The following is a 21,467-nucleotide window of genomic DNA, read 5'->3' as shown; positions in this document are numbered from 1 at the left end:
AGAAAGGATTAGGGACAACTGTGCCAAAAATCTGTCTTCTCCAGCAGGTGGTGTTGTTTCGTTTCTTTCGCTCACTAAGCGAGGAGTTTTTGTATGGAGGTCAATGAGAGAGTTGAATTTGGTGCTCTAAAAATTTAATGGCTTATTTTCTATGTGAGGTTTATTTGATCAAATATATATATAGGTTTTGTAATGCTTAGGTTGTTAGGAGTGTACTGGTGTAAGTAGGACACGTGACACCCCGGCAAGAAAAACACTATATTGGAGTTTCGAGATGGCTATGCATATTCATGACATGTGGCTAGTAGCATAGCATCTCTCTCGATTCAATACAGGCGGTTGACGTCAACACCCTCATCGAATATAAAATAACGAAATGTATCCACCAATCCAAAGAGAGCAATAGGTGGGAGCTTGTCTTGTCATTATATCCAAATCTCTGATTACTTCAAGGAATGAATGTGAGCACAGAGATCCAACACGAGCACGAATTTCATGAACAAGAAGCTCAAGATTAAAAAACTTTTCCAGGATTTGAGATAATTAACGTGTCCTCTGTAATATTGTATAGCTTTGAAATCGTGACATGACGTACTTTCGAGGAAAATAGACAGGTTTGAGGGCTGCACATGCGGCGTTTGGAGCAAGATGTCCGTTAGACCTGATGACGTTTCTACGCATTAGCTTTGCTGGAATCGCCTACAAGTGAGATCGGGGATTTCTATTGGAATATAAGTTTTAGCCTCGCAATCTTCATACTTTACTTTGGTTCTACTAGGTTTTTATCAAAGATTTGTATAACTTACCCTTAGCTCATTGTTCTGTACTTTTATGTTCTGAATGCAGACCTTTTTATTTCCTTTAACAATAAAGTTAAATTAAAAGAAGAGTAAATTTACCTGGACAAATGGGTGCTGTAACTGATATAGATTGTTCATTGTTTGATATTACCCAATTAGCTAGCAAACTAATGTGTTATTGAGATTGGTCTCTTAATCATACTACCTGCCTAAATAGTTCTGTGTATTTGAAGTGGCCACTTCAATCTAATTTTGAAGGCATCAGCTACATTGAATAACTGGATACAGAACATGTATTGTTAACTATGCTAGCTAGCTAAAATGCTAGCCTGTGGTGTGTTAGTGTTCAAAAACTGGAGAGTTGAGACCGAATCACAGACGCTGGACAGAGTGGATTTCAGTTGTAACAAAAGACAGTTTTAATGAGTCAGAGATATCTTGTCCCGCAGTTTTACGTGCACGGACCTAGTTCACATAACTCGGCAAGGAGCCAGGTGAAAAAGAGAGCCTATACAACGGTTACATTATACATAGAATAAAGTAGGTGGAGTCTTGTCGTTTCGGTCTTCTTGACTGGTCGGAGGGTTGGAGGCGGGCCTTGCTCTAGCCAGAGCAGAAGCCCCATTGGTGCACAGCAGAGCCTTATCCTGAGCATCCGACCAATAGAGGGGGTCAGTCTTGTGGCTGGGTGTATGTGTTCTTACGACGGAATGTCTTTGTTTATATGAGCTATGTGTATGAATACTTATATAACAAATGCCATTTAGCCAACTTAGTTTACTAGCTTGCTAGTGAACTATTGTGTACATTATTTATTCATGAGTGATTATAGTTGCTAGCTACATCTCTTGTGTTTAGCGACAATTTTACACAAGCATGACAGATCTTTTGAGTTCATCATCATGAACAACCGGTGTGAATGTGTTATCTAGCAGATCAAGCTTTGATTATTTGATTCTGCTGTGTAGTGCAAGGGCAAAAACCAAAATGTGTACCTAGGGAGGGTCCCAGGACTGCGTCTGGGAAACCCTCCTCTAGGAGGTGGTCAAAGTGCTCATTGGTAACGTTGCTTACTCATCCATTACAGGCAAAGTTATTTGGAAACGTCTTCTCATTGATGGAGATGGAGCTGTAGACAACCAAAGTATTAATGTTCTTTTGAAGAACTTTACTAAATGGTGCAATTCAACTGGGTTTCCTGAAGAAGGCTACATGTGACTGCTCTGCCCTGTGTGATAAGCCGTGGTTGCTACTAGCTAACTAGCTACCGCCAATCATTGCCTATTGTAGCTACATCAAAACCAGAGAGATTGATTTGACTAATGAAACATTTTCTCTTGGTCTTGACAAGCCTATATATGGCTAATACTGTTTCATTTAAGTTTACATGAGAGTTGATGTAAACTATCTTAATGTAAAATGATAATTATTCCTCTTTGCAGATTTACACAGTACCAGAGGATGTTGGGTACATCGGCATAATGTTAATTCTCAATGGGGAAGACCTTGCTGGTGTATGACATGAACCTCTGGGAAATGGAAAACTATGAGAAAATGTACACTGACATAAGTGAGAGAAATAAGACTGGCGTATCAGTCCATTACACTACATTCTACTGTCAACCCATACTTTAGTCAAAACTTGTAGTCACACGTATGATATACCATTTTCTAGCTCGGAGTCGCTACTTTTATCCAATGTTAAAAACACCATTTAAAATGTTGCTACATAAGACTGAATCGAGCCGGTCGGTCACATATACTATACCTGATATCTCCTTCAGCTTATTGACTGCAGGTTCCTCCAGTTTGATCTGATCCTTCACCATCACCTCAAAGGTCTTGTAGTTGATGAACCCTGGCAGCTCCCTTCCACGGTACGTCTTCTCATAATCAGCTAACTGCAATTTACAAAATGATGTCATTGTGTTGCATTACACTAAATAAGCAAGTGTGTGAGCCTTCCATGTCAAATAAAAATGATCAATGCAAATAGCAATTCCTTGTTATCTACCTCGCCCAAATTAGCCATTGTTTTCGATGGGTGCATGAAAATGGTGACTCACAGTTTTCTTTCAGAGCGATCCAGGTGTAACTTCCATTTCCCAAACCCTGTTCTGCGTAGAGAAGACATTGAGATGAACTACGCTCTTCAGCTCCTCCCTGATGGCATCCTGGGTGAATGCAGTCACTTTCTGAGATACAGAAAGAGACGTTATTAGATACATGGGAGGGATATGTGTAGATGTGTAAAGAGAAACAGCTATGGATAAGATTAACAACTTTCAAATTCTTTCCTGAATTGACAAATTTAGCTAACAAAGGATCAAATGGCTGTTGTGAGTTTGGGTTAAGGGTCAAGGCCAGAGCGTAGTTAAAGAGTGGGTAATTAAATAATCTGGGGGTTATAGGTTGGGGGACTCACATCGATCATGAACTACAACTTCAGGGGTCTGGTACCATATTTCTCCAGCTCGGCGTGTGTCTCTGCAAGTGGCTATTTTGGCATGTCAATCTTAGTGGGGCAACAACAACAAAAAACATTTGGGGGTGTAAAGTGACTGACTACACAACACTAAACAACACATTGCACTATAACGGTGACAAACGGTGCCCACAAACTGTTAAGGACTACATAAAGCTGTCCCAACAGAAGTCCCAACACCTTACCACTGCCATACCTGGCTATCAGCGGAGCCTTGTCTGGCAGTGAAACAGTTCATTTGTCACGCCCTGACTTTAGAGATCCTTTTAATTCTCTATTTGGTTAGGTCAGGGTGTGACTAGGGTGGGCAATCTATGTTTTCTATTTCTTTGTTGGCCGGGTATGGTTCCCAATCAGAGGCAGCTGTCTATCGTTGTCTCTGATTGGGGATCATACTTAGGCAGCCTTTTTCCACCTGTAGTTTGTGGGATCTTGGTTTTGGTACTGTGCTGTTTAGCCCTACTAGATGTTACGTTTAGGTTTGTATTTATTGTTTTTTTGGCGTTCATTTAATAAATTAAAATGTACGCCTACCACGCTGCACTTTGGTCCGATCCTTCCATCAACGAACGTAACATCATTTAGCCTAATTTACTGCCTTTAATTTTATTTAACTAGGCAAGTCAGTTAAGAAGATATGGCTGACTTCGTTAAACAAATATGGTTTCTACTGACAATTCAGATGTACAAGCTATGGCATAAGTGGACAACAAGCGGATCAGAGGCAATCCATAATAACTCACTCATTAAAGTCAACACAAGTCCACATGGTTTATAAGCACCATTACACAAGAGATTGCTTCATAATATTTCAGAACAACACAATGAGATGCAACAAATCTATTTTTTCTGTCAATGAAGTTTAGATTTTTTTGAGAGCAAAACGTCATTGACATAACTTTTTTTCATTACCATTGTAGGTTAGCCCCTCCTGTTGTGTTGTTGTTGTCCTCCGGTGGATGTGATTGATGTGAAGCAAAATCCAACTTGGCTTCCCTTGACACTTTCTCTTGGTGCGCAAGGACCATTCACAGTAAAACTGCAAAAAGACTAGAAATCATGGTGAATGACAATCTAACACAGGATGCTGTCGAAATAGCAATAGCCTTCAATTCCTACTTTGTTGACTCTGTCAGGGTACTGACACAGAACCCCTCCACTGGTTTCTTGGGCTCAGTGCTAGTGAAGGACACTCAACCTGTCTTCATCATAAGGAAGGTTTCTGAGTCAGAGGTGAACAAGGTGATTAGATCACTAAATAACTCTAAAGCCAAAGATTTGTTTGAGCTGGACCTTTCTTAAAAACCACAAAGCGTCATCTCATTGGCCCCATTACTAAGGTAACTAACATAATAACGGCCATCTTTAAATCAGGTGACCCCGCTGACATGAGTAACTACAGGCCCATTAGTATACCACTTGTGGTTGCGAATGTTGCTGAAAAGTGTGTAGCAGAGCAACTGATTGCCCACCTCAACAACAGCCCTTTCACATTACACTCCATGCAATTTGTCTTCAGAGCATAAGACTCCACAGAAACGGCCAACTGCTTTCTTCTGGAAGATGTGAAGTCCAAGACTAACAAAGACGGCGTTGTTGGGGCTTTATTTCTAGACCCGATGGAAAGCTTTTGAAACTGTTAACCATGAGGTACTCGTCACAAAATTCAACTTTTCCCCCGATGCCTTGAGATGGATGAAATCATACTTTGAAGGCAGAACCCAGTGTGTCAGAGTGGGCAATGAGCTCAGCTATGATGTGGGCGTGCCCCAATGTTCAATACTGGGCCCCCTCCTGATCAGCCTGTACATTAATGATCTGCCTTCTGTCTGTGCTGGGTCTGAAGTTCAAATGTATGCAGATATACTCTACAGTACTGTTCAAAAGTTTGGGGTCACTTAGAAATGTCCTTGTTTTTGAAAGAAAAACACATTTTTGTCCATTAAAATAACATCACATTGATAATAAATATAGTGTAGAGATTGTTAATGTTGTAAATGACTATTGTAGCTGGGAAACAGCTGATTTTTAATGGAACATCTACATTGGCGTACAGAGGCCCATTATCAGCAACAATCACTCCTGTGTTCCAATGGCACGTTGTGTTAGCTAATCCAAGTTACCAATTTTACAAGGCTAATTGATCATTAGAAAACACCTTTGCAATTATGTTAGCACAGTTGAAAACTGTTGTTCTGATTAAAGCAGCAATAAAACTGGCCTTCTTTAAAACTAGTTGAGTATCTGGAGCGTCAGCATTTGTGGGTTCGATTACAGGCTCAAAATGGCCAGAAACAAAGAACTTTCTTCTGAAACTCGTCAGTCTATTCTTGTTCTGAGACATGAAGGATATTCCATGCAGGAAATTGCCAAGAAACTAAAGATCTCGTACAACGCTGTGTACTACTCCCTTCACAGAACAGCGCAAACTGGATCTAACCAGAATAGAAAAAGGAGTGGGAGGCCCCGGTGCACAACTGAGAAAGAGAACAACTACATTAGAGTGTCTAGTTTGAGAAACAGACGCCTCACAAGTCCTCAACTGGCAGCTTCATTAAATAGTACCCGCAAAACACCAGTCTCAACGTCAACAGTGAAGATGCGACTCCTGGATGCTGGCCTACTAGGCAGAGTTCCTCTGTCCAGTGTCTGTGTTCTTTTGCCCATCTTAATCTTTTATTTTTATTGGCCAGTCAGATGTGGCTTTTTCTTTGCCCCACCTCTGGATTACCGACCTCTGCCTGACCTGACCCTGAGCCTGCCTGCCATCCTGTTCCTTTGCCCCTGTTGCTGTAATAAACGTTGTTACTTCGACATGGTCTGGTTCTGGGTCTTACCTTGATTCCTGATACATCCATGCTTCACGGTGGGAACCAGAGAGCGCAGATCATCCATTCACCTACTCTGCATCTCACAAAGAAAGAGGTTGGAACCAAAAATCTCTCATTTGGACTCCACAGACCAAAGGACAGATTTACACCAGTCTAATGTCCATTGTTCGTGTTTCTTGGCCCAATCAAGTGTCTTCTTCTTATTGCTGTCCTTTAGTAGTGGTTTCTTTGCAGCAATTTGACCATGAAGGCCTGATTTACTCAGTCTCCTCTGAACAGTTGATGTTGAGATGTGTTTGTTACTTGAACTCTGTGAAGCATTTATTTGGGCTGCAATATGAGGCTGGTAACTCTAATGAATTTATTCTCTGCAGCAGAGGTAACTCTGGGTCTACCTTTCCTGTGGAGGTATGAGAGCCAGTTACATCATAGCGTTTGATGGGTTTTGCGACTGCACTTGAAGAAACTTGAAAAGTTATTGAAATGTTCCATATTTACTGACCTTCATGTCTTAAAGTAATGATGGACTGTCTCTTTGCTTTTTTGAGCTGTTCTTGCCAAAATGGAGACTTGGTATTTTACCAAATAGGGCTATCTTCTGTATACCAGCCCTACCTTGTCACAACACAACTGATTGTCTCCAAGAAATAAAACAATTCCACAATTTAAGTTTTAACAAAGCACACCTGTTGATTGAAATGCATTCCAGGTGAAGACCTCTTGAAGCTGGTTGAGAGAATGCCAAGAGTGTGCAAAGCTGTCATCAACGCAAAGGGTGGCTACTTTGAAGAATCTCAAATAAACTTATCAAAATATATTTTATAAGTTATTTGGTTACTACATGATTTCATATTTGTTATTTCATAGTTACGATGTATTCACTATTATTCTACAATGTAGATAATAGTACAAATAAAGAAAAACCATTGAATGAGTAGGTGTATTCAAACTTTTGTCTGGTACTGTACATGTGTATTGCAGTTTTGAGGAGAGCATTTCGCTACAACGTTTGCTTCCTGTATTCAGGGCATGTGACCAATGAACTTTGATTTGATTTGATGACAGCCAGGGATAATTTTGAAAATGTACTGGGCAGGGGCGCAGCCTTGGGTGGGCCTCCACCCACTGGGGAGCCAGTCCCAGTCAATCAGAATGTGTTTTTCCGCACAAAAGAGCTTTATTACAGACATAAACACTCCTCAGCACTCGACTCATTTTCCTTTAATGGGTACAAAACCGCCATTGTCATTCCTGGAAATCGTATCTTACACAGTATGTTTCACTTTCATTTCTTCATTGAAAGTTAGTGCGACGGGTGAGTCATGGCATCATTCCCAGGCTAGACCAGTAGATGGACCTGTTTCACCATAACATTTCTACTTCAGATTGAGAGGTCTCATCTAGAGTGCAATAAAATTTGACAGTTCAACGTGTTTTTTTTTCTTCACACATTTTTTATTTGGCTTAAATGTTTTTAAAGAAATTATAAGAAATATACAACTTGGTTTAACATAGATAAACCCTAATTGTGAGGCCATTAGTTGATGCTCAGTGGTCCACAGGCCCACCATCCAGACATGATAAAAAGGAGACACAATAACAATAAAATGTATGTCAGCAGAAATATAAACCACAAGTTATACATTGCCTTTCAATAAAATGATTGCACTTCCTTCTCTGTTCCCAAATGTTATCAGGCAGGTTCCCACTCCACCTGGTAGACTAGCTGCTTGCGTTCATCAGACATTTTAGTTTAATATTCAACAAAAAAGGATAACAAAGGACTTGATTGCATAGTAACTTCTATTACATTTACTATGCAATGAACTGAGATCACAGAATCTACGCCAAACCCCACTGCAACACACCTGTAGGTCTACTTCCATTGACCAATCCATCTGGCATTAGTCAAGACCATCCTAAATGTTAACAAGCAGCTGTCCATACTAGAACTCAACTAGGTAGCTGCGTGCCTTCATCAGGCGTTTGAGCTTGCTCTGCAGTGCAGCCCTTTTGCTGCCGATGTCGATGTCCTCCTTCAGCAGCTGCTCGATGTTGTCCTTCTCCTGCAGAGTCTGAAGCATCTCCCTCTGCAGCTGGGAAGCAAACTCCTGCAGCACCAGGTAGCGGATCACCATGGGAATCTGATCAGCCAGACGCTGACTGGATATCTGTCAAAGATAAAGAGACAGACAAGACAAAACACCTATTAATAAAATAGATAGATATAGTGATCTAACATCACTTTTGTCCCATTCAAGTTTTAGTCCCCTCACAATGGTTGGTTCACACACACTCTGAATTGTATAATGTTATAGCACATTTGGTGAATGTGCACATTTGGTGAAGAAATGAGTTTAAGAATCAGCAGTTCCATTCAATCTCTGAGTTAGTGCCCTCTTATCCCTAGTCTGAAGAGCTGGTGGAAATACAGGTAGGTTCTTGTTTAGGGTTCTTGTTTAGGCCAGCATCTAAGATAGTGATTTACACAGTGCTTACCCAGTAGTAGGACTTGAGGTGCAGCATCATCTCCTGTAGGGTGGCATGGTTGTCTGTGCTAAAGATCGTACTCCTTATCTCAGTTAAGGGTTGGTCTTCGTCCTCCTCCCTCTTCCTCTCACACAGACTGTGGCTGTAGGTGCTGTCCTGTGTGTACACTATCAGCTCCATCTTGAACTGAGTCCTCAACATGGACTCAGCTGTAGACTCATTCACCTGCTTAATGGCCTCAATCTTTGTCTGTAGTTAACAAAACACAACTCAGTCAATCAACAGGAGATAAATGTAGTTGGTGCATGTCAGCCATCTCATTCACATACAGGTTGATGACCAACTGTGGGAATATCAGAGATAAATGGTGACATTAATATTGCATGGTGTGAGATAAACCTTCGCTGATTTCAGGAGGTTAGGAAATCCAGTGAAGCTGCTCTGAGCCAGCAGTAAGAACACCTTCCTAACGGCATCTAGAGAAGGGAAGAAACACCATAACATCACTCTGACACAGGACTCACAGATAGATTACATTCTTGGATGGAAAATATACATAAAGAATCTTGGCTTTATAGTTTGGCAAATAGGGCCCCCATATTAAATAAAATCACAAACTGGGTTTCAGTATATGTATAAAATAAAATGATCAAACATATACTATACCTGAAATCTCCTTCAGTTTCTTGACTGCTGGTTCCTCCAGTTGTTTGATCTGGTCTTTCACCATCACCTCAAATGTCTTGTAGTTGATGAACCCTGGGAGCTCCCTTCCACGGTACGTCTTCTCATAATCATCCACTTCTCCCTCAATCCTCTGGTTAACTGTAATATACAAAGGATGTCACTGTTGCATTAAATTAAATAAGCACGTGTATAAGCCTTCCTTGTTGAATACAAATTTGGTACAGAAATCTAAATTCACATAGCTATTATTTGTTATCTAGCACACTGAAATGAGCCATTGTTTTCGATGGGTGTGTGATAATAGTACACTCACAGATTTCTCCAGAGCGTTCCAGGTGTAACTTCCATTTCCCAAACTCTTTTCTGAGTGTGGAGAAGACGTTGAGACGAACTCCGCTTTTCATCTCCTCCCCAGTGCTCAGGTTGATGGCATCTTGGGTGAATGCAGTCACTTTCTGGGACACAGAAAAATAAGTTGTTGGATACATGGAGAGGGATAGACGGATAGAAAGAGAAAAAGCTATGGATATAAAATGTTATCAACTTTCAAATTATTTCCCGAATTTTCCAATTTTGCTAACAAAGACTAACATGACTGGGTCAAGAGTCAAGGTCAAAGCAGAGTGAAAAAGACTGTAACTAAATAATCTGGGGATTGCAGGCTGGGGGACTCACATCGATCAGGAAATACAGCCTCTCTGCCGAGTCCTCAGGGGGTCCGGTACCATATCTTTCCAGCTCGGCATGTGTCTCTGACAGCTTTGCCTCAATCTGCTCTTCTAGACGAGGCAGGGATTTCTAAAGGGCACAACGCAGAGTCATGGCTTATGGCAACAGTCACTCAGTAACAAATGTATAGGATTTTGTGCAGTGAAATGTAATGGAAGAAGAATTTACCTCGATATGATGCACCAATTCAAGAGTTAATTTCTCTGCCAGTTTAGGGATGGTGGCATGGCCCTCATCATAAAGTGTGCTGCACAAATGATAGGATTTTTTTTTCTCACAACTTCACAAATAGTTTGGTTACCACACAGGTACAAACTTTATTTAAAAAGCTATAAAATAGATTGTATTGTATAAAATCTGAGGTACACATCAGCCTAGAGGACCAACCTGAGATGAGCGTGCTCTTTGAAGAAAGCCTTCTCCCTCTCTGTGGCCTCGGTCAGTGAGACTCGCTCCATGATTTCCTTCTGGCCCCTGCACTTGACTATCATGTAGCCCTTAGTCAGGTGGATAACCTCATTATGAACTATGTCCACCACCGTCTCCTCTGTGCCTTTGTCTACCAGGTCAGGCTTGGTCAGGATGCCTGTTCAATGGGAAACGCACACAAGTCTAACTCATTAAAGTCAACATAAGTCAACATGGTTCATAATATTTGAGTAAATCATAAAAGGGGGATTACCTAATGTCCTTTCCCCTTCAGGGTCCACCTCTTGTGCCATCTTCAAAGCCTCTGTGGTTGCAATGTCAACGTTGCATGGCACAACCACCAAGCTGATTGTTTCTTGCTTCATGATGAATTTCCGTATCAGTCTCTTAATCTGAAAATGTCGAACATTATCATACATAACATGTTGTGGGGGGACTTGGTTTCTGTTCTAAAACTGGGGTTAAAAATGCACAGTGTTTTCCCACTAACATTGTGGGTGGGGTGGAAGGGTGTACCTGTTCACCAATGTTCTCAGGTTGACCTTTGACAGCTACCCGGGCGATGCCTGGCAGGTCGATGAGTGTGAGGTCTGGGACGTCAGGGGAGCCAATCTCTAGGCTGATGAGGTCATCACTGATACCCACCCCCACACCTGCCATTTCATCCTGGGCTGGAGGGAGGAATAAGAATACAGAACACCGTTGCTAGAAACCACCAGGGTTCCAACAGCACAATAGTAAAGTGGATCAAGTTATCTTTTTTATTGGCATTTAGGTATTTAATACTTATGGGTGTGCTGTCTTATGGAGTAGAGAACATAGATAAGACTTTAGAGACTTTCATCTTTGCCATGATCAGCAGACCAATGACCACACCTTCACGAATTTTCTTCTCCACATCAGAGGGATCCTCAATCTCCTCCTCATGGTCTTGGTAGCTGATTTTTCCGTGCCATTCCTCTCCTTCTTTCTTCCTTTTCATCTTCAGCTCGAGAGGGCATCGTGTTACAATACCTGTCAGAGTTGACAGAGGAGGAGGAATTAGAGAGAGTGGGATCAAATGAAACTGTACAAAAGCCCATACATCAACTAAAGCAACCAGAAATAAATTACTTTTAATGAATTAAATTGTCCAATGCTTAATTACCAAGTGAAATTAGAGATCAAATGATAATCAAATCAATATAGGCAATATAGGCTTCTTCAACCTATTTGAGACTGATATTGATAAATAAACAAGGCTACAGTAAACATGTCGTCCCCCACAAATGATGCAACCATACAGATACGAACCCTGTTTAGGGTAAGGATACAAACATGGTTTAGGGTAAGGGTTTGGGTTAGGTGGTCAAGTGGCATCTCTAACAATGAAAATAAATGTCTTCAAAAATGGAAAGCAGTTAGCCTGGGTACCAGTATCTTTAGGTAATCCACTCCCTGTTCTCCATGTCATGCACTGAGGCATAATAAGAATTAGAGACTGCCTCCACGATGACCAAGCTTTGTTTTCAATGTAATCTACTCACATTCACTTTTTCGTGGTTGCTGCCATCTTTCTTACTGGGATTAAGAAGCCTGCGCACTAGCACTCAGTGCACACTGAACAGACAGCAGTATCGAGCAAACATTCTCCAGCAACTCTGTCAGATCATATGGACAGCTAAACAAGCCGACCAGCACTTCCCCGGGCTAACTGGGATCATGATCTCAGAGCATGAATATAAAATGTTCATATCCTAATAACCACTTTAGTCAGCGTTGCTGCGCGCCCTGCACCCTGTATGAACTGAGTGCTAGTGCGCATGTGATGTTGGTCCATATAAACTGGATGCAACCCGGGTATAGAGGGTCCATGAATCTGCCTATGCAAACATGAATAGATTACCTTGAAAACAACAAGCGGACGCAGTCTCCAGTTCTTATTATACCTCAGTGGAGGAGGCAAGATCAGTGGGACCAATGATGTGTATAAACCCACAATGACTGACAGAGGGTGCTGTATTGATGTTACCACGCAGCCATCTTGCTACTTCTCCTCCATGGTAAAAAAAAGATTTAGGAAACTATAGAAATTAATTTATTCATGTCTACATTCATTTTTCACACGTTTATTCTATTACAGACACCTTAATGTATACTTTAAGTTATATTATGTGAGATAAACATACAAATCTATTTATATGTTTTGCTCACGTGATATAATTTAAAAGTTTGAAGGTCAGTCAATCCAGATAATTTCAAGATCTTTGAAAGTTTCTTCAAGTGCAGTCACAAAAACCATCAAGCGCTATAATGAAATTGGCTCTCATGAGGACCGGCACAGGAAAGAAAGACGCATAGTTACCTCTGCTGCAGAGGATAAATTCATTAGAAATTGCAGCCCAAATAAATGCTTCACAGAGTTCAAGTAACAGACACATCTCAACATCAACTGTTCAGAGGAGCCTGTGTGGAACAGGCCTTCATGGTCGAATTGCTGCAAAGAAACCACTACTTAAGGACACCAATAAAAAGAAGGGCCAAGAAACACGAGCAATGGACATTAGACCGGTGGAAATCTGTCTTTTGGTCTGATAAGTCCAAATTTGAGACACAGAGTAGGCGAACGGATGACCTCCGCTTATGTGGTTCCCACCGTGAAGCATGGAGGAAGAGGTGTGATGGTGTGGGGGTCCTTTGCTAGTGACAATGTCTGCGATTTATTTTGAATTCAAGGCACACTTAACCAGCCTGGCTACCACAGCATTCTACAGCCATCCCATCTGTTTTGCGCTTAGTAGGACTATCATTTGTTTTTCAACAGGAAAATGACCCAACACACCTCCAGGCTGTGTAAGGGCTATTTGAACAAGAAGGAGAGTGATGGAGTGCTGCATCAGAAGACCTGGCCTCCACAATCACTCTACCTCAACCCAATTGAGATGGTTTTGGATGAGTTGGACCGCAGAGTGAAGGAAAAGCAGCCAACAAGTGCCCAGCATATGTGAGAACTCCTTCAAGACTGTTGGAAAAGTATTACAGGTGAAGCTGGTTGAGAGAATGCCAAGAGTGTGCAAAGCTGTCATCAAGGCAAAGGGTGGCTACTTTCATTTGAATCTCAAATATAAAATATATTTTGATTTGTTTAACACTTTTTTGGTTACTACATGATTACTATGTGTGATTTCATAGTTTTGATATCTTCACTATTATTCTACAATGTTGAAAATAGTATAAAGTAAGAAAAACCCTTGAATGAGTTTGTGTGACCAAACTTCTGACTGGTACTCTATTATTTATTTTTTTACTAACGCTACGGTCCCACTACTATTGTTTTTTATTAAACATGTAATTGAAATACTGGAAATACTGTAGAATTCCATTCATTCCTATGGAGGAGTGCCAATTTGGCTGACTGACCAGTGGCTTCAAGCCTCTCAATGGCCAATAGGCTACATGGCATCAGCAATCCAAAGTTTATATACATCATTGGGTGGGACCATTTTCAATTTGTATTTATTATGGACCCAATGTGACCAGCAAAATTAAGGCAGTTACTTCTAGCTAAGAGGATAGATATGCGTGTGAACAATGGGTGCAACTCCAAAATAAGTTGCCGGGATGTCACACTCCTAACAATCTATGCACACACAAAAAAAAATATATTCAATCAAATAAGCCACACATACTGAATAAGCCATTCCATTTTTGTTAACCACATTTCAACACTTTCTCATTGACCTCTATATTAAAACGCCACCTGCTGGAGAAGACAGATTTCAGGCCTAGATATGCCTCTTGCTTCGCCTCTTCCTCTCTGGTGACTCACACATTTCAATTAATTATTATAGTAATAATTATACATATAATAATATAATAATAATAATATAGAATATAATAAATATAATTACAACTTTCGAACGGACACCGTTCCACAAAATCAAACAGACAACAATCTACAGTCCCCTCCTTATCATAGAGAACAATAATCATGATCTGTTTCATGAATTATCCAGCATGGTCTCATATTTAAATTTTAGCAGACGCTCTTATCCATAGCAATTTACAGTAGCATATTCAGGTCCTGATTGGTCAACAAGCTTATTTGACACGTCAAATAGTGTTATTTGACACATCAAATAGTGGTAAATAGTACATTTTTTGACACGCAAAGACCCAAATTGCGTCCCATAGCAAAGATCCAGCCCCAAAAAATAGCTAGCAAGCTAACTGGCTAAATTGCCGTATATGTCTAAGGCTTTTCGACCTGTCCCCAAATTAATGTGAATGGTTCAGAGTTTGTTTTGATATTTTAACTTGCGTGTCGTGATAGCGTTTGGTGTAGGGGGACAAACTAAATGAATGACATGCATGACTAATGTTACAGAACTCCGCCCAGTTTCCCTGATGTTGCTACGGCAATCAAACTGTTAAATCTGTCGCTTCTACTAAGATCGTTTTCTCTTCTAAAACTAAGAAGAATTAGGCTAAGTAAGCTCCACTCATTGCACTGGCGTCTGGCGCCATCTTAGCCTTGATCACAGCATTTATTCAAGGATATACCCATATACTTTCAATCAGTAATATATTTTTTAGTCACATTCCTGAAGCACAAGAACGTAGCTTCCTAGTACATAAGGTTATTAATGACTTTTTGGAGTGTTACTGTATAAATGATTTATTAAATACATTTAAAAAAAAACACATTGATAAGCTGGGGCTGCGGGGGTGTCAGGTACGCCAGTGCGTCTATCCATGAGTCCAGGTCTAATTATCACTCACCGCTACCCCTTGGCAAAGCCACCCCAGACAGCGCCTCCAACACGGAGCTCTTCCCCGAACTCTGGTCCCCTATCACGGCGATGGCTGGCAGCGCAAGGTCCTTCTCTACGCCAAGGGAGCGCAGGGAGTCGATGAGGTCGATACAGGGCCGCACCTTCTCTTCGTAATGTTGGTTGAGCGTATTATTCATGGTGTATTATTATTTAGTGATACAACTTAAATAAAAAGCAAGATTTTCTGCTATCTGATGCCCACTGCGGATGTTGAAAGGTTATGAAATGATTGGCAATGCATATATTTCAAAAGTAGTCTATTCCCTCCTCAAGCTCCAGTCCCTTCTACGAGAGGGAGAGTTTTTACTCTCGACTCGTTTTTATAACAACCGGTTTTGTAAAACGGAGGGAGTATCATTCCTGGGAATCGAATCTTACACGGTATGTTTCACTTTCATGTCTCAATTGAAAGTTAGTGCTGAAGCTGGATGCTGCCATGGGATGGGGTAAGGCTATATGGCAGGGTTCCCCAACAACGTCGCCTATGGGCACAAACCCACCGTCGCTGGACCAGACAGGACTGGCAAAAAGTGCTCTTCACCGACGAGTCGCGGTTTTGTCTCACCAGGGGTGATGGTCTGATTCGCGTTTATCGTCGAAGGAATGAGCGTTACACCGAGGCCTGTACTCTGGAGCGGGATCGATTTGGAGGTGGAGGGTCCGTCTTGGTCTGGGGCGGTGCGTCACAGCATCATCGGACTGAGCTTGTTGTCATTGCAGGCAATCTCAACACTGTGCGTTACAGGGAAGACATCCTCCTTCCTCATGTGGTACCCTTCCTGCAGGCTCATCCTGACATCAACCTCTAGCATTACAATGCCACCAGCCATGCTGCTCGTTCTGTGCAGGATTTCCTGCAAGACAGGAATGTCAGTGTTTTGCCATTGCCAGCGAAAAGCCCAGATCTCAATCCCATTGAGCACGTCTGGGACCTGTTGGATCGGAGGGCGAGGGCTAGGGCCATTCCCCCCAGAAATGTCCGGGAACTTGCAGGTGCCTTGGTGGAAGAGTGGGGTAACATCTCACAGCAAGAACTGGCTAATCTGGTGCAGTCCTTGTGGAGGAGATGCAAAGCAGTACTTAATGCAGCTGGCGGCAACACCAGATACTGACTGTTACTTTAGATTTTGACTCCCCCCTTTGTTCAGGGACACATTATTCAATTTTTGCTAGTCACATGTATGTGGAACTTGTTCAGTTTGTAAAACAAATGTTTAGAAATGTTTGCAAATTCATTGAAAATGAAATACAGAAATATCTAATTTACATAGGTATTCACAAGCTCTGTCAAATTGGTTGTTGATCATTGCTAGACAACCATTTTCAAATCTTGCCGTAGAGTTACATTACCAGTCAAAAGTTTGGACACATTCAAGGGTTTTTCTTTATTTTAACTATTTTCTACATTGTAAAATAATAATGAAGACATCAAAACTATAAAATATCACATGTGGTAACCAACACTTTTTTCAACAAGCTTGAGAGCTTTACATACTTTTTTAACTAGGCAAGTCAGTTAAGAACAAGTTATTAACTGCCTTGTTCAGGGGCAGAATGACAGATTTTTTACCTTGTCTGCTCGGGGATTCTATCTAGCAACCTAACCGATCTACCTGCCGCCCCTCTTGGCATTCTCTCAACTAGCTTCACCCTGAATGCTTTTCCAACAGTCTTGAAGGAAAAGGTTAAGTGTGCCTTGAATTCTAAATACATCACCGACAGTGTGACCAGCAAAGCACCATCACACCTCCTCCATGCTTCATGGTGGGAACCACACATGCGGAGATCGTCCGTTCACTTACACTGCTTCTCACAAAGACACGGCAATTTGAACCAAAAATCTCAAATTTGGACTCATCAGACCAAATTACAGATTTCCACCAGTCTAATGTCCATTGCTTGTGTTTCTTGGCCCAAGCAAGTCTCTTCTTATTATTGGTGTCCTTTAGTAGTGGTTTCTTTGCACCAATTTGACCATGAAGGCCTGATTCACACAGTCTCCTCTGAACAGTTGATGTTGAGATGTCTGTTACATGAACTCTGAAGCATTTATTTGGGCTGCAGTTTCTAAGGCTGGTAACTCTAATAAACGTATCCTCTGCAGCAGAGGTAACTCTTTCCTTTGGCGGTCCTCATGAAAGCCAGTTTCATCATAACGCTTGATGGTTTTTGCGATTGCACTTGAAGAAAATTTCAAAGATCTTGACATTTTCTGGATTGACTGACCTTCATGTCTTGAAGTAATGATGGTGTAACACTTTTTTTGGTTACTATATGATTCCATATGTGTTATTTCATAGTTATGATGTCTTATTCTACAATGTAGAAAATAGTAAAAATAATAAACCCTTGAATGAGTAGGTGGTACAGTAAGTCAACCCTTTAACTAGGCCACTCAGGAACATTCACTGTCTTCTTGGTAAGCAACTGCAGTGTAGATTTAGCCTTGTGTTTTAGGTTTTTGTCCCGCTGATTAATTAACCCTCCTGTTGTGTTTGTTTCATGTTAATTAATTCTGTGTTCCCGGTACAAAATGACCTCTTAATTATAGCTGATTATAAATCCATAATAATATATTATCACCTAATGTTGTGTTAGATCTTTTTATCAACTTAAGTTCTTGTGAACATTACACGTTTTGAACTTCTATTTGCTATTTATGGCCAGTATGACCTGAGCTCGTACAACCCGTTTTTGAGTTTAAAAAAACAATGTATGGATTATTTTGACTAACAAATACTCAGATGAAACATATTGTGCTATTTATCACAGATTACTTTGTGTCAAAGTTTAACAAGGACTCTCTCCTCCTCACCAGTGTCATGATCAAAGATATGATCAAGAGCCTCACATACAGTATATCGTTTGGTTATTGTACTGCCACAGAACGAATTGTTAGCAAGGCCTCAAAAAAGCTTTATATACCAGAGCTGCGAGAATTTCTATATATTATTGAAACAATATTGCGATTGTTTGTGAGAATGCCAATAGGTGTGATTCCCGTTTGGGTTGCCTTTCTAGCCAAGAAGGGGAGTGAGGTGTGTGTTTGTTTGATCAAACTCACATGCATGTGGGGGTCTGGGAGAGGAAGTATGTCCATCTGATGAATGGGCATGTGCCTGAACTCTATTTTATACACTAATTGTAGTCTCACCCATTCATTTCTAATGACCGGTCATTTTTGACCGGGAACACCAGAGGTGTATAAAAGTTATATTAAACACCCAAAATGTCATGAAAATCCTCAATGTATTTTGTGTGTTCAGATGACCTGTGTGGACAGTCATGGAACCTTATGACAATCAGATTCAATTAACTACAGAGAGAACTTGTAAATAGGTCTAATTCGACCGGAAGACAACAGGAGGGTTAATCTCTGTGTCTGGTGGAAAGCAGACAGAACCAGGTTGTCCTCTAGGATTTTTGCCTATTTTATTTGATTTAATCTTTATTTAACTAGGCAAGTCAGTTAAGAACAGATTCTTATTTACATTGACGGCCTACACGGCCTGTGCTTAGCTCCATTCCGTGAATGTTTTTTTATCCTGAAAAATTCCCCAGTCCTTAACAATTACAAGCGTACCCATAACATGATGCAGCCACCACTATGCTTGAAAATATGGACAGTGGTAATCAGTAATGTGTTGTATTGGATTTCCCCCAGAAATAACACTTCATATTCAGGACAAAAAGTTAATTGCTTGGCCACATTTTTTTGCAGTATTACTTTAGTGCCTTGTTGCAAACAGGATGCATATTTTGGAATAGTTGTATTTTGTACAAGCTTCCTTCTTTTCACTCTGTCAATTAGGTTAGTATTGATGAGTAACTACAATGTTGTTTATCCATCTTCAGTTTTCTCCTATCACAGCCATTAAACTCTGTAACTGTTTCAATGTCACCATTGGCCTCATGTTGTAATCCCAGAGCGGTTTCGTAACTCTAGGGCAACTGTGTTAGGAATGACGCCTGTAGTGATTGGGTGTATTGATACATCATCCAAAGTGTAATTAATAACTAACTACACCATGCTCAAAGGGCTATTCAATGACTGCTTTTTAAATGTATTTTTACCCATCTGCCAATAGGTGCCCTTATTTACAAGGCATTGGAAAACCTCCTTGGTCTTTGTGGTTGAATCTGTGTTTTAAATTAACTGGTCGACTAAGGGACCCTACAGATAATTGTATGTGTGGGGTACAGAGATGAGGTAGTCATTCAAAAATCATGTTAAATACTATTATTTCACAGTCAGTCCATGCAACTTATTATGTGACTTGTTACATATATAGGCTTGCCATAACAAAGGGGTTAAATACTTATTCACACAAGACATTTCAGCTTTAAATTTTTTGTAAATTTGTGAAAATGTCAACAAAAAGATAATTCCACTTTGACATTACTATGCATTGTGTGCAGGCCAGTGACAAATATCAATTGAATTCATTTTCAATTCAGGCTGTAACACAACAAAATGGGGGAAAGGTCTAGGGGTGTGAGTACTTTCTGAAGGCACTGTATTAGAACCAATCGTAACCTATTAAGCATTTAAATCTAATTTTATTTGTCACATACACATGTTTAGCAGATGTTAATGCGAGTGTAGCGAAATGCTTGTGCTTCTAGTTCCGACCATGCAGTAATATCTAATAAGTAATCTAACCTAACAATTTCACAACTACCTTACACGCAAGTGTAAAGGAATGAATAAGAATATGTACATAAAAATATATGAATGAGTGATGGCCGAACGGCATAGGCAAGATAATTTATTCAGTAGGTTTTCTAATAAATGTGTTAATTAATTAACAACTAGGATGTTGCTGGGCTCAGTAAAGGACAGTGTTGTTCCCCTGGTGTTCTGGTACCAGTGCCATGAGAAAGGATGCTAGGCTTAGGCAGTGGAGAGACACACAGATGTACTGCCAGTTCCTTAATATGTAATAGTAATTAGCACTAGGGTAGGGAGGCACAAATATGACACAATCCTAATTATGTCTACTAATACACACTTAAACTGCTAATTAGTTTAATGTCCCTATAATTGACTAAGTGTTTTTATTCATTGACAACTACGATGATGCAAGGCCTAGCCCAGATAATGATGATGCCCAGGTCCATCATAAAGCTGAAGAAAGAGAACAAGAGAAGCAAATGGGGTGGTGTAGCAAAAATGTCAGGGAAGAATTTTCGTCCCAGTTTGCCAAGGCAGTGCAGGGAGTTAATTAAAAAAAAAATATGTATTTAACCTTTACTTAACTAGGCAAGTCAGTTAAGAACAAATTCTTATTTCCAATGACGGACTACTCCGGCCAAACCCAGACAACGTTGGGCCAATTGTGTGCCGCCCTATGGGACACCCAATCACGGTCAGATGTGATACAGCCTGGATTCAAACCAGGTACATAGTGATGCCTCTAGTACTGAGATGCAGTGCCTTAGCCCGCTGCACCACTCAGGAGCCCAAAAGTTCTATACAGGAATGCACCTTCTCATAATGTTGGTTCAGTGTGAATTATTATTTAGTGATAAAACTGAAATAAAAAGCAAGATGTTCTGTTATCTGATGCCCACTGCAGATGTTGAAAGGTTATGAAATTATTGGCAAAGCATTTATTTTAACACTGTTCACCTTACAAAAATGATTGCAGTCAGAGTGTATTATAACTGCGGTATGCAGCAAATACTGCCTCCAAAATAAAACATTTTTACTGCTGTAATTTTACAGTGTAATTCTCCAATTACTGCATCTAAAATACCACAGTCTACTACAGTCTTTTTTGTAAGGGTCCCTCATGCAGCTCCAGTCGAGCACTATAAATGACACCACATTTTACACTCGACTCGTTTCTATAAATGGCTAAAAACAGCCGGTGTCATCCCTGGGAATCGAGTCTTACATGATATGTTTCAGTTCTGTGGACCATAGGCCCACCATCCAGACATGGTAAAAAAGGAGACACCATAACAATAAAAAGTGTCATTGCAGAAATATAAACCTATCAATAAAAATATAGCATTTGGGAACAGAGAAGGAAGTGCAATTAGGCAGCCACCAGGTAGACTAGCTGCTTGCCTTCATCAGGCATTTGAGTTTAATATTATAAACAAGAAAGGATAGCAAAGAACTTGATTGCATAGTAACTTATATTACAGTTGCTCTGCAATGAACTGAGATTACAGAATCTACCCCAAACCCCAC

General features: G+C 40.5%; 1 protein-coding gene across 1 annotated transcript; it reads right to left on the bottom strand.

Annotated features, from left to right (window-relative positions):
- Window positions 1-7,555: 7,555 nt before the first annotated feature.
- Window positions 7,556-15,559, bottom strand: mx (interferon-induced GTP-binding protein Mx). The gene is given in 12 exon segments (NM_001171901.1): window positions 7,556-8,287; window positions 8,616-8,855; window positions 9,006-9,082; window positions 9,273-9,431; window positions 9,607-9,748; window positions 9,969-10,091; window positions 10,191-10,269; window positions 10,410-10,608; window positions 10,705-10,843; window positions 10,968-11,122; window positions 11,328-11,465; window positions 15,213-15,559. Coding segments are annotated over 12 exon segments (1,866 nt in total). The 5' UTR covers window positions 15,403-15,559; the 3' UTR covers window positions 7,556-8,062.
- Window positions 15,560-21,467: the final 5,908 nt, after the last annotated feature.

The sequence above is a fragment of the Oncorhynchus mykiss genome, chromosome 17 (genome assembly GCF_013265735.2).
Source record: "Oncorhynchus mykiss isolate Arlee chromosome 17, USDA_OmykA_1.1, whole genome shotgun sequence".
Lineage (NCBI taxonomy): Eukaryota > Metazoa > Chordata > Actinopteri > Salmoniformes > Salmonidae > Oncorhynchus > Oncorhynchus mykiss.
The sequence above is the reverse complement of the archived record's forward strand: the minus strand, read 5'-3'. Positions and strand labels throughout refer to the sequence as shown.